Genomic DNA, 13,062 nt, shown 5'->3' with positions numbered 1-13,062 from the left:
TGGCAAACCACTTCTATATTGTTGCCAAGAAAAATACATCAGCATATCCATAATGCCACCAGGAATTAAGTTTGACTCAAGGAAGTCCTTATTTGTACCTTAGAGAATGACATACCGGGGGTATGCATGACATTTGGCCAAATCACAAATTTTGAGAGATAGCCACATTTTTAGTAGGCTTCCTCCAGATCCAACTCTGAACTTTCCTGATGCTTTGTTCGTGATCTAGAAATTTGAACAGAAACAGATCTGAAAAATAATACCTTTTCGGCTAAGATGCATATATAAGGAAAATGTCAAAATCAGAAGGAGGCAAAAGAGGGTGGTGTATTTCCTTGAATAAGCTAAGTTATATATGAGTTTACGAGGGCTCTCCAATCAAGCTGAGCGTTCTTTATTAGTTCTATCAGCCTGGAGCAGGAATGTTAAAAAAATATTGCTGAAATCTGTAGGATCCACACCATCAGCATATCCTTGGGTAATGGCTTGAAAAATGACAGATGTTCAAATTCTTTTTCCCCCCATCAACTATTCCTACCCAACAGACCTTCTGACACATTATTAGCTACAGAAAATAAACAAAAGAAAACTGTGCTTCGTTCGCCATAACTCCCGAATTCCCTGCATATTCCCTTCTGAGATTTAATAGATTCCTACGGAGGAGCATGTCTAAGAGTTATTCTGGAATTGGGCAGTGCCCAATTTAAATAAATAAATAAATAAATAAATAAATAAATAAATAAATAAAATGTGTCATTTTCATACAAACTGCCAACTAAAACCATAGAAATGCGAAATGATAAAATCTTCCCCACTATACACAATTACTTCATAAACAAAGAAACAAAATCTCCTGAAATTTTGAAGGCTTCTTAGGGCTACTTCAGTCATATTTAATTTTCATAACAATCTTTCCCCCAAAGTTGCATGAGAATATTCTCTTTTGATAACTCCCTCCTAACTGTAAAACCTGCTTTTTCATAAAAGACCTTGAATCTATGCAAATTAATCTTGATAAGCTTGATCACTGCAGAAGGGGACAACTATGCCTGCAAATTTCTTCCAATTCTGCTAAAAAAATGTAGGCAGCATCCTTTAAATAAATAAAACAAAAATTGAAAGGCACTTAGCACAAAAGCCCTTTCACCTATTTATCTGGTATTTGGCATTCTACATCTCTGGAGTGATTTTCCCTAGACATTGAAATCAATTTGGCCAAACTATTTTTAAAAACCTTGGAAGTCAACAGGTAATACAAACATTTGAATTTAGACCATGATTTGCATTTGGGCCAAAATTTCTAAAACTAAAGAAATTTAAGCTGTAGGACTTTGTAGTTGGGCCTTCATGGATCAAATCTCTTGTACATAACCAATCCATACTAATGGAATGTATGCTGGAGAACATGTTTGTATACAGTATATTTCATGGGTTAAATCAAGGACCATGATGAGGACCTCTTACCTGGGGCTGAGGTCTGGAGGCCCACAGTGCATGAGAGAGGGAATGAGGAGTTTGCCAGGTTTCCGGCCACTGTGGCCCTCACTCTCAAAGTGTCGCTCCTCCTGGTGGTATCGTGGAGAAGGGCTGCGGACCCGGTTGCAGTGGGCTGGAGACCGACAAGTTCTCCGTAGTGCTGAGAACTGACGCAGATCATCTCCCAGAAGACTGCTGAGGGAGCCCCGCCTCACTGGGCTGTTGAGGTTGGGCAACATGATTTTTCGGCGTGTGATTGTGGCAGGTGAAGGCTGAAAGAAATCCTCAGAGTCCTCACTGTATTCCTGGATGGAGGGTAGAGTTTTCTCAGAGGCAGCAGCACAACTTTGAAGATGAGGCTGGTCAAATGAAAAGAAGGAAAGCAACAGCTCAGGAGGCAGAAGAACTTTCAGACTAATGAAGTTTATTAACTTTAAATTCCTCTCACACACTGTTTGGGTTCATAGAACATGCTTAAACAGTTTGCTAAAGTTCTAAAGACTGCATTTGTTAACCTAGGATAGCTCTTGTGTGGCTTAACATATTGTCTCAGCACAAACCCAGTTGGTTAGTTTATGATTCAGTGTACTATGGAAACCAGAACATTGATTAACCCAGTAACCCGAATCCAGCTATTGTGAATATAGAAGGTATTTACTGTACTTGACATACAAATGAAATCCAGTAAGCAATTTGTGTTTGCACACATTTTATGTGTGAAAATGTGCTTAGTCTTCAAATGCTGATTCATCATCGTATCCCACTTTTAATAGCTTTTAAAATATAGATATTAATGCTTGGAAAGTTAGCCAATTTTTCTTCCCATTTTACAGCTTCCTGGTAACCAGGATGAAGATAAATAACTGTATGAACAAAACTAAGAGCAGCACATAGAATAAATTGATATGCCCACCCGACACTTGAAAAAGTAATGTTATGAGGACAGAAGCAGTTCTGGATCAAGACCTGAACTCAAATTCCATATCAGTTCACAATCTAACAAAAAAGTTCACTTCACTATAAAATACAGTGCTTTTTAATGCCAAGTTTGTCTTTCAAATTTTGATTTTGGATGGAACATGACATTATAGGCAACATCACAGCATCCTAAAATAGGGTAAGATGGCATCAAAAGACCAAACCTATGTCACTGTTTGATAAAAAGATGCCAGATCTGCACACCCTCACCTGTGTAGGTCATGATGAAAGGAGGTTTCCAGGGTATCTCCATGTGTCACTGGACTATTAGTTCCTAATAACCTGAGGTATCTGTCCATCACCTGAGGGAGATCTGAAAATCTCCCTAAATTATCCTTCTCCAACTTGGCACCCTTCAGATGCATTGAAACTTTAATTTGGATTTTTGCACTGACAAGGAGTTGAATTCAATGGCCTAGATAGGAATGTAAGTAGCATTCTCTGAGCCACAAATCAAACCTCTCAAACACCCCCTGCCCCCCAGTATGACTACTCGGGGCTGAGTACCTCCATAGCCAATGCAGCTGAGGGCAGGAAAAGGAAATGGAAAAATAAAGTCACACCATCTCTTCATTCCCTCTGTTGCCGCAGCAATAATGGACCTCAGCCTGTGAGGATCTCCTCTCATTTCTCTAGTCTCCCAAAATATTCCTTTCCCCCTTCTACTTGCTTTCTGCCATCTAGTTAGTGACAGCTGTCTCTAGAACAAAAGCAGAGAAGGAGATGGTAGCTGTGGTGACTCTTCCATCACTTGTTTCCTCCTTCCTTCTGCACGGGTCTTCCGCTATGACTCCTACTGTGGCTGTGAACTTGGGCTACCATGTCTGGGCTGTGAATATCCAGATGTTTATTAGACATGGCAGTAAAGAGATATAGAAATCTCGCTGCCATCTAGTGGTCATCCAGATTTTTGTAGCCAAGACATGATTGCTCTGTCCTGGTAATCAGGTTCATTGAGGGCATATTACAAGAGGGGAGAGGGGAAGGCCCACCAGGGCTCCTGTGCCTGTGGACTCCAAGATGGTTACCCCCGGCAATCTCACTATATTTATGCCAGTGTCCCTAAATATAAATTCTGTAATTTTATTGGACTATAACTATTCTCAGCCCAGAATTTCCTTCTCATCCATAGACTCCCTCAAATTCACCATAGTCCAATCAAGAAATTTTGCCTACTTTTCTTCTTAGCATAAAATTCAAGTTACCTGGGATAAACGTGGGGATCTGGAAAATCGGAGAAGTCCCTGGAAAGAAAAACAAAGACAAGAACATGAAAAAGTCTAATCAATGCTGAAAGTTAACCACTTTTCATAAACCTATACTCTGTTTTTTTTTGTTTTTGTTTTGGCATTATGGGTTTTGGCACTGATAGGCTATGCAATCTCTTCTCTGCCCATGGCTGCTATCATCTACGCCTGACTTATTAAGCATCATCAATTTACTCAATATGAGCAACATCCAAGTCATCACCTAGAAGCCATATAACATAACAATGATCTTCAGGGGAGATTTGGATAATTTCCTGCACTGGGTGATGCAACAAATGTTGCAAGAGATAACCCAAGTCCCAGCAGTTCTCAGGGCAGAGATATCAATTATGCCAACAACCACTTGGTTTCAAGGCCATGAGGCACAAAGTAAAGACTCTATTAAACCATGGGAAAGGTAGGAAGAAGAAGGAACAGGTTTAAACCACTGTGGGTATAAGATGGGAACTGCAGCCTCTTCAAAAAAGAGAACAGCTGTTCCATGTGGCTTCATAAACATTGTTATCTAGCTGCTCTGTGTCATGTATCTTTAGATAAGTCCAAACCTAGCACCCAAATTAAGCTGTGGTGAAGTTAGGGGATTGAGGTTCATTGTGAGTCTGGTCTAGGGAACCCCACAGCTACCAGCTGAACAAAGATCAGCTGACATAATTGGCCAATAGTATAATCACCAGATGGTAGAATATTGGTGCTTTAGGACTAGGGTCTTACAGGATGAGTAACACTGTGCTGGAAGTCACTTTGATTGTTCTGCTTGCATGGAAATGTCAGATATACGTATATCAAAATATAAATCAATTATAACAACCACTAATCTTTGCCTGCTAACCCTGCTTTACTTCAGGCCACCAGTCCAGACAACAAGAAATTGTTTAAACGATTTTTTAAAAAAGAAATATTCAGTAAAAACAATTGATCACCTAAAATAGTGCCTTATTAATGAAGGCAGTAAATCAGATTGTAAGTCTACGAATTCACACATAGAGTAGAAACAGCAGTTATGGTTTAAGCTCTGTCCTTCCCACAGAGGTTCTATATGTTCAAAATAATGTACTGTACGCAGAGAGCTTATCTGCTCTGTTGAACAAGCCTAGATTGAAGTTGCCATAATGCTAACCCTACTCTTTCCCCAAGTGCATTCATCCTAGATAAAAGAATCTTCCCTTCCTGCTTGCCAATGGACAAGTTTTCTCTTCTCTGTCTAACCGCTGTCATTCCTACTGAAGAGCCTGATAGCAATACTTTGTTATTTGGGGGTACAAAAGTGTACCTTGCCACCATACCAGACAGGTCAAGGGAGAGAAGAGTGTCCATGTGCTACATTAAAATATTAGAAGGAGATAGAGAGAGGAAATTACCAGCTGAGGGTTGCTCTAGATCAGTCCAGTACAACTTGTAGAGGGACTTCACTTCTGAGATTTCACCCCATTCACATAATTTAAAACTACCATTGCAGCTTTAATTAGGTGAAATTTGTATTTAAACAAGAAAGTCACCTGATATTCTCAAAATGTTGAATTCTGTCTTAATGCTGTGCTTAAATAGAATTATGAAATACAGTACACATTGTTCCAGTCATTCTCTAAACTGGCCTACAAAATTTAGGCCTAGTTTAGTCCACCGGCTATTATTGGATCAAGACAATGTGCTGCCTGGTGTAGAGCTTAAACAAAACTTGTTTGTTCCCTCCCCTCTGCACAATGGTGGCCCATATTTTTAAAAAGACTTCCTGCGTAATTCAGACATCACATCCTGCCTACATCTAGTACCCTGTATCCCATGTTGCTGCCCTAGACAGACAGGTTCTTGTGTAACATAACAGGGCTGGCTCTGTCACCGTCCATCTATGGGTAGTCTACTGGAAATTCTGTTAACCTCTTGTGCTTGCTGCCTGCCCTGATCTGCAGTGCAAGGGAGATTGTAAAAAATAAAAAATAAAAAAATAGCAGAGCACCATATAAACTATATGGCTAAGTTCAGGTGTAGGGGCAACATCAAATGTGCCTCTGCCAGCCCTGCAGCACTCTTGCCTCCCAAACAAGGTAGGAAAAGTATGCCAAGCACGGTTTCTGGAATCCTTTCCAGCCCTTGGTTGTAGCAGGTACAGTATCTGTATTTTCTTCCATGTAATGAAGTAACGTGTTGCATTTGCAGGTGTTCCTGCCTCCCCACATCTTGAGTCTGTATCTGTGAATGCGTGCATGGGGAAATCGAGTGGGCTGCACATCCTTTGCTCTGGATTACGTGACCAGGAGGGAAAGGGGCTTATATAGGTAATTTCTTTCCAACATTTTGTTGGATTGGGAAGAATAGCAACCAAGCATGTTGGCTGGGGAATTCCGGGAGTTGAAGTCTACATACCTTAAAGTTCCTAAAGTTGAGAAACACTGGTCTAAACAACTGTGGTAACCACACTGAAGTTGACATGGAGTCAAATCAAATCCCCCCTTCCTGCTCTACTTCCAGTCCCCCATAAGGCTAGAGACAAAACATAAAGCAAGCAGAGAACTCCCTTTCCGTTGCACACACAAGAGCACTTCCAAGGTTGTCAGATTGGGAGCAAGGACTCTAGTGGCTTGGACAAGGAAGATTCCTGAAGAAGTCAAATGACTTCCCCTTGGAATGACTGGCTCTGCCAGGGCAAAGGGCTAGAGGCACAGGGAAATGTCATCCATATCCACCTACCTCAATCTCACTACCCTCACGTAGGTTGAAGGTGAGGTCCTGGTGAATGTCTGCCATGAACTTGGCAGAATATTCAGGGTACAGCTCCAGAACCTCAAAGAGTCCACGCAGACTGATGTATTGGAGGTCACAGTAGGTCAGTGCCTTGACATCCGCATTCGTCTTGATGACTTGGTCTTTACTGGGCAGGTCAGCACCAATGAGATCTCCTTTACCTATAAAAGGTCAAGGTTTGAGGTATGTATGAATGGGATGGGAGGCAGGGAGATCATCGTTATCCCTGCTTTTGTATACACAAACAATCCTTCAAAGTCACAGAATGAGTGGCTCACAGGTTATGCAAAGCCATCAACTAATTTGTTTGGCTTTCGCTTAGTGTTTTGGAGGATCCTCTGTAATATGTAAATCATGGTTTATAACTTAATATAATGTATGAGCCTAGGCCACTGTTGCTAAGTCATTCCATAGTTAATCACAGTTTGTCACAAAGTACGAATGCAGACACTGTCTGAGCCTTGGAACGGGAATTTTGCATGCTAATATGGATTGTATTGTCCTTTCTTTGTTTCTGATTTTTCAAGGTTTTGGATTTTTATAATAATTATAGTAACTATAAATTGCCCATTTTCTTAGTTCCTACCACTCCTTTCCATCACTATGCTAAACAGATTTACATTTGGCATTTACATTTAGTGGGAATTGTTTATTACAGTTTCATTTTTACAAAAAAGAGAAAGGAAAAGAAGCAGGAAAGAAAAAAAAAAAGAAACAAGTTTTCCTTAGATGGCATTAGTCTTTTGTTCCACATAACAGATCCCCAAAGCAGGGAAAACTTGGGTGGAATAATTTGACCTTCTCTTAGTATAAAGCAGAATTCCCTAAATCTGGCTTCTTTCCCAGCCTGGCGAGGCTGGTTAGGACCTCTGGGCATAGCCCTCAACATATCTGGGGACCGCTGGTGCTCAGAAGCAATTCTGAAAGTGATCTTAGACTTCCAATTTTGCTATGTGGTGACTAGGTTCACACATTATGCTAGCTATAGTTTACTTAATCATGGTTTATTGAATAAGCTCTAATTGTCTGGATTCAGATATCCATCTCGGGTACTACTGCATATATGACCAACAAGCCACTCACATTTGCTCTTTTGAATGACTTTTCTAAAACCATACAGATTCCCAAGCCCTGTTCTGTCAGTTCCTGTAATTGTTAGAGAACATAAATGTCTGAAATGGACACCCGGTACCCACTTGTTTTGCCAAACAGCACACCCATAGTTTAATCATTTGCTGTACTTCACTCCCTAGCAACCCAGCTCATCACACAGATACACATTCTAGAAGTCTTCCTCATGGCCATATTAATGTGCTTTCCTCCTGTCCTTGAATCAGGAGGAAAGTACATTGACATAAATTTTGCTGCCAGCACAGCTAACATAGCCTACCCTAACCACACCTTGGCAACAAGCCAGGCAGTGTTGCTGCCTTCACACAATTTCATGCAGGATAGCTCCAGAGCAGTCCCTACTGTCCTCTCCAGCTGTCACCAGCTGGTGGGGAAAACAGCCACCAGTTGTGCATTGAGAGTTTAAGCCTTACTTTTCATTTTTTTATTTATCTGGCGTTCATTTTTACTTACTGCATTCTTCTGACAGAGCTATCAGTCTCCTGGTCTTTTTTGAGAGAGAGAGAGACCATACATCTGATTTTTTTTCTCTCTCTCTACACTGGAATATCAAACTCCCAGGAGTTCTATAGTCCTGTCAGAGAAATGAGAGATTGCTATATTGATATCAAACAACATCCACCTCCCCTCAAATCTGTCTGAGTGATCAGAAGAGCAGATTTGAAATACAGAGGAAAGGAGCTCAAATCAGAGAGCTCTCAGTGCTATTTGCCTCTGGATCTTCCTTTTCTTTTTCCTCCTGGGGTCCATTTCCTCCATAAATCATCTTTGTTGGATAAAAAACCTCATCTGATCTCATCTCTCCCATCCCTGATCCCATGTTTATGGATGTCTGTCTCACTTTCCCTACCTTATGACCGCTGCAATGCATGCACGTGTGCACATGCACCAACAACATCAGATGTAGCAATAGAAGAATTGCTGGTTGGCAGATCTTTTGATCTCCAAGGAGTTCAGTATTTCAATATAAAGAGAAAAAGATCAGGTGTCTGGTCTCTCTTTCAATCAAAGCCAAAATAGCCATGGAACTTAACAACTGAAAGTGGAGAATATGTTTCTGCAGCAGATTTGTTAGGCCAACTGATCACTGGCCCTGACAACATCACCTCCAGGTTTTTCCCCAAGATGTCATAGATAGTCCACATGGGAGCTTTTGTATCAGAAGAAGTAGGAAAACACCACTTCTAAACTGGAATAATGAAAGACAGGTCTAGGCTGCCTCAGCAATGGGCTTAGGATGAGATGGAGGCAAGATCACAAGGAAAATGCCTCTCAAAAAAGTTTTGTAAAGTGTCTTTGTGCCACAATAAGCAGGAAGTGAGGATAATCTCTAAATCAGGACTACTTTTAGCCCCATTGGCCCCTGCCCCAGGGACTGTCACTCCCTGCCCAAATGGATGCTATATTGCCTCCTCTTCTTCCTGGGCCTTACCCAAAATGGCCAGCACAATGTTGTCCTTGAGAACTTCAAGGGATCCTGAGCAGACAAAGTAATTTGCTTGCAGGGCATCTCCCTGACGTAGTAAATACTCGCCAGGTGCGCAGAATGAGGTCTTGATGTGCAGGGATAAAGCACGGAGGCAGCCACGGCTGGCACTCTCAAACAATGGCAGCTGCAGGATGTCCTTGTTCAGGTGCATGGCAATATCAGCCCGTAATTCATCTGGGAAGTCATGCAGGAGCTACCGAGAAAAGACAGAAAGGATGCTTTTGTATAGAGCTTGGCGCCAGTTGAGTTTACTGCTACACTAGTGTTTCTCAGCCTTGGTAACGTGGTAACCCCAGGGCTGGGGAATTCTGGGAGTTGAAGTCCACACATTTTCAAGTTATCAGGGTTGAGAAACACTGCTACACTATAATCTCCCATTGCGCTAAGATTTAACTTCCAGTACTTCCAGCCTCTTTAAACTATCAACTGCTCTCCCCATCAGTTGAGGCCAATTTGATCATTTGTCCACAGACAATAGTCATTTCCTCCAGTGGCAGCTGGGATGAGAAACAAGTCATTCCATCACTCTTTCCAAAATATCAGCTATATCAGGCTCTTTCTTTCATTGAATCATATCCAATTGATGATGCTCTAAACCAGCCTTCCTTGCCCATGTGGCCATTGCTGAGAGTTGATATCCATACATTGGAAGGGTGGTCAGGGTGGGAAAGTCTGATAGATGAATTGCTGTTCCTCTTTAAGAACTGGTCCTTAACCTTGGTGGGTTTTATTTTTCCTTCCCTTCCATCTCCCTCCCCTTTTAACACTGACAGGAAGCTTTTTATTTTTAAACGTTTGCCTATAATCCACCTTTTGTATGATAGATGGGATTGAAAACACTTTAAATAAATGAATAAGTAGCAGCTGACTCCATTTTATTCTCCTTTATGTAGGGTTTAAGGTTGTTCTGGAGCCTCACATTTTGAAAACTCAGGGAGGAAAGCCTAAGAAATGTGGAGCCACAGTACAGATCAGAAGAAATGGGGATGGAGAAAACTTGGTGGATAAATGTTGGAGCCTAGTAATTCCACATGGAAAAAAAGATGATGGCAGGAAAAGCCTGGCCAGATAGAAGTCTATGAAGTGATCAAATCTTATGGTTAAATTTGTGAAACGAAGTAGGAAACAAACTGGGTCATCCATTCATCTCTTCACCTTGAAATTTTACTTCTTTTGGAGACTCCAAGACTCAAAGCGATGTGAGGCAGGAATCATTGGATTTTAATCAGAAGAGATTTGGGTGGGGGGCAAGGGCAAGGAATTTGGGAATGGAGCTCCTGAGTTCTCAAAAAAACAAACAAACTCTGAAATGGGGTATAGGTGGGCTGATTGTATCAGAACAACTCTTCTGGAAGAAAGGCCTTTAATTCTTCTTTTTGCTATTTTCCTGATCTAAAATCCCTCTCTCAAAAGCTGCTTGTCACTCCAGGTAAAAAATGCAACATTACTTCCTCCAGTACTACTGCTCAAAGCCAATGTTTCTCAGCCGTGGTAGCTTGAAGATATGTGGACCTCAACTCCCAGAATTCCCCAGCCAGCATGCTGGGGAATTCTGGGAGTTGAAGTCCACACATGTTCAAGATACTAAGGTTGAGAAACACTGCTCTAAGCAAAATTAGAGCAGTGTTGTATCTTTAACTTTGGGTTAAATCTTGAGATTTAGCAACTTCATTTCTAAGCTTTTTGTCCCCTGCTTTCATTTTCTATCTCTGCTGTCTCCATAACAAGGGCTTGGTTTGAGTTATGCTTATCCCAAACCTTTTTAAAATGCCAAAGTTCAGGTAGTAACATTTGAAAAAAGAAAGCTTTTCCATCATGCAAACAGGGTTTGTTTCAGAGTTACCTAATGCAAACTGATAGAAGAACCTGGGCACATTAAAGGGGGCTAAAGATTGATATGCTGATGTGCTAAGAAGTTATCTTGCACAAGCCATATTAAAATGAACCAGGGATACACAAGAGTAAATAGTGCCCTCCTCTGAATTTGGATCATTTCAATACCAATCCTTTATTTCTTAAGGATTTTAAAAGTATGGAGTTGCATTAAAAAAAAAAAATCCTTCCAACCCATCTAGGTAAGGCAGGTCCTATTATACCAACTTGGTATTTGAGGCTGCAAAAGTTTCTCCTTCTTGCAAAGAAACAGGTCACAAATTCAGTTCTCTTAAATTCATGCTCTCTTTAGCCATTAGACAACGTTCCCTCCCAATCTCCCTCTAGAAAATTCAGTGAATAAATTGCCCCACCTCATTTGCATCAATGCCATTGTTGACGGACCATGTGGTCTGAAAGTATTCCAGCATCCGCTGCTTGAGCTGCTGGGGCAGGCGATGGACACGGATGAAGTCCTTGAGATCCTTCATGCGGGTATGATAGAGGGAGCGCCGTGAATACATGCGTTGTATGATGGCTGTCACATTGCCAAAGACCACAGCATGCATCAGAGCTGAGACAGGGAGGAGAAAGGAGGATAAACACTTCTTTGGATCAGATGAATGACCCTTCTAATCAAAGCCTTGCTCCAACTGTCACAAGACCTACTTCAAGGACACCAGCCTGCAAACGTGGCATGAAAGGAATAGCCCTTCCCTATTTTTTCTTCTCAGCTAAAATATGGAGTCAGAGAGTTTTGGATCACAGAGGCTTAATTTAGCCATTGAGATGAGTGGCTATGATAGAACCTAACAGACCTTATCTTTCTCAATGTATTCTTTTCCCACAACTACTCTTGTGCAGTTGGAATCATGGCTGGGAATTTTGGGAGTTGTAGTCCCAATACATCTGGGTTGGGAAAGATGGTTTTAGATGCCAGTGCCAAAGCTTATGCTTTTCAGGGCATATGGGAAGGGATGTACATCTATACCCATGATGTACTTACCACCGATGAGCATGGTGCAGATGGAAAAGATTTTCTCAGCATCTGTGTTGGCGCAGACGTTGCCAAAGCCCACGCTGGTCAGGCTGCTGAGGGTGAAGTACAGGGAGGCGATGTAGGCACTGCGGATGGATGGTCCACCCACAGAGATGTTGATATAAGGGGCCTCAATCCGCTTGCCCAGTTCATGGAGCCAGCCTGCTGGGCACAATGAGGGGTTAATCCCCTTGGGTGGATGAGGGCCCAGAGAGTTTATGGCTAGATCATTTTTAAAACTGAAATATGATTTGTTTGGCTTTGTCTTAGCATAATCTTTTATAATTTAGTCTGGTTTATATCATCAAAGAAAGCTTCTGAAGACATAGGACTGGGTTTACACATTGTGCTAAGTTCTGGTTTATTTTAATTAGCTGCAATAGCTGGCTTTATATATTATGCCAAGCCATGGTTCACTTAGTCATGGTTTGTTAGCAAAATCACAATTTATTGCATTCATACAGCATGACAAGCCAAACAAACCATTTTATAGATAAGGTCAGCATGTGAACACAGCCAGGATATATAAGGCTAAATGTAATTGGGCATCTTAGAACTTGAGATTCCCATAGAAGGAAAGTCTCAGAAGTCTGCCATAAACAATTTTCATGTCAAAGCAGACTAGCAGGTCAAATGCTAGATCATCTATCCATCTTTTTTTTAAAATTCCATACCTTAACTGAGCTTGTGTCATTCACATACTTCAACTGATTAGTGTCATTCAAAAGGGGCACGGCTTCTATCATGATAATGAGCCTGGCATCTGGCAGATTTTGACATACACACGCCCTGCAAAATCCCATGCTACCCGCGTACAGTAAAACTTTGATTTTCCAGACCACCATTCAAAGACTGCATCATTTTTTTTGTACCGATGAGCCTATCTGAATACTAGGGCAAATGCTGAGAGATAAATGAGAAGGGTCTTCACATGCCAACCTTGTATCTTCTGATCTACTACTAGTTATGAACAAGCTATCGCTAGTCTCTGGGTTTAAGAGAGAAAGGAAACTTCCTATTTCTCTCTCGCTCCCTTACGTTCTTCAAGATCTAGTTTAAAAAAACAAAGT

General features: G+C 41.3%; 1 protein-coding gene across 1 annotated transcript in view; it reads right to left on the bottom strand.

Annotated features, from left to right (window-relative positions):
- KCNH4 (potassium voltage-gated channel subfamily H member 4) overlaps window positions 1-13,062 on the bottom strand; it is a 51,571-nt gene that overhangs the window by 7,734 nt on the left and 30,775 nt on the right. Inside the window, exons 8-13 of the mRNA XM_025164568.1 lie at window positions 11,960-12,154; window positions 11,328-11,527; window positions 9,025-9,274; window positions 6,408-6,622; window positions 3,660-3,698; window positions 1,465-1,835 (exon numbers count right to left, since the gene is read on the bottom strand). Of these exons, the coding sequence (XP_025020336.1) occupies window positions 1,465-1,835; window positions 3,660-3,698; window positions 6,408-6,622; window positions 9,025-9,274; window positions 11,328-11,527; window positions 11,960-12,154 (1,270 nt within the window). The remainder of the gene's footprint in view (window positions 1-1,464; window positions 1,836-3,659; window positions 3,699-6,407; window positions 6,623-9,024; window positions 9,275-11,327; window positions 11,528-11,959; window positions 12,155-13,062) is intronic.

Source organism: Python bivittatus, unplaced genomic scaffold (assembly GCF_059951505.1).
Source record: "Python bivittatus isolate LINGU-HERP-01145 unplaced genomic scaffold, Pbiv_v1 ctg000410_np1212, whole genome shotgun sequence".
Taxonomy (NCBI): domain Eukaryota; kingdom Metazoa; phylum Chordata; class Lepidosauria; order Squamata; family Pythonidae; genus Python; species Python bivittatus.
The sequence above is the reverse complement of the archived record's forward strand: the minus strand, read 5'-3'. Positions and strand labels throughout refer to the sequence as shown.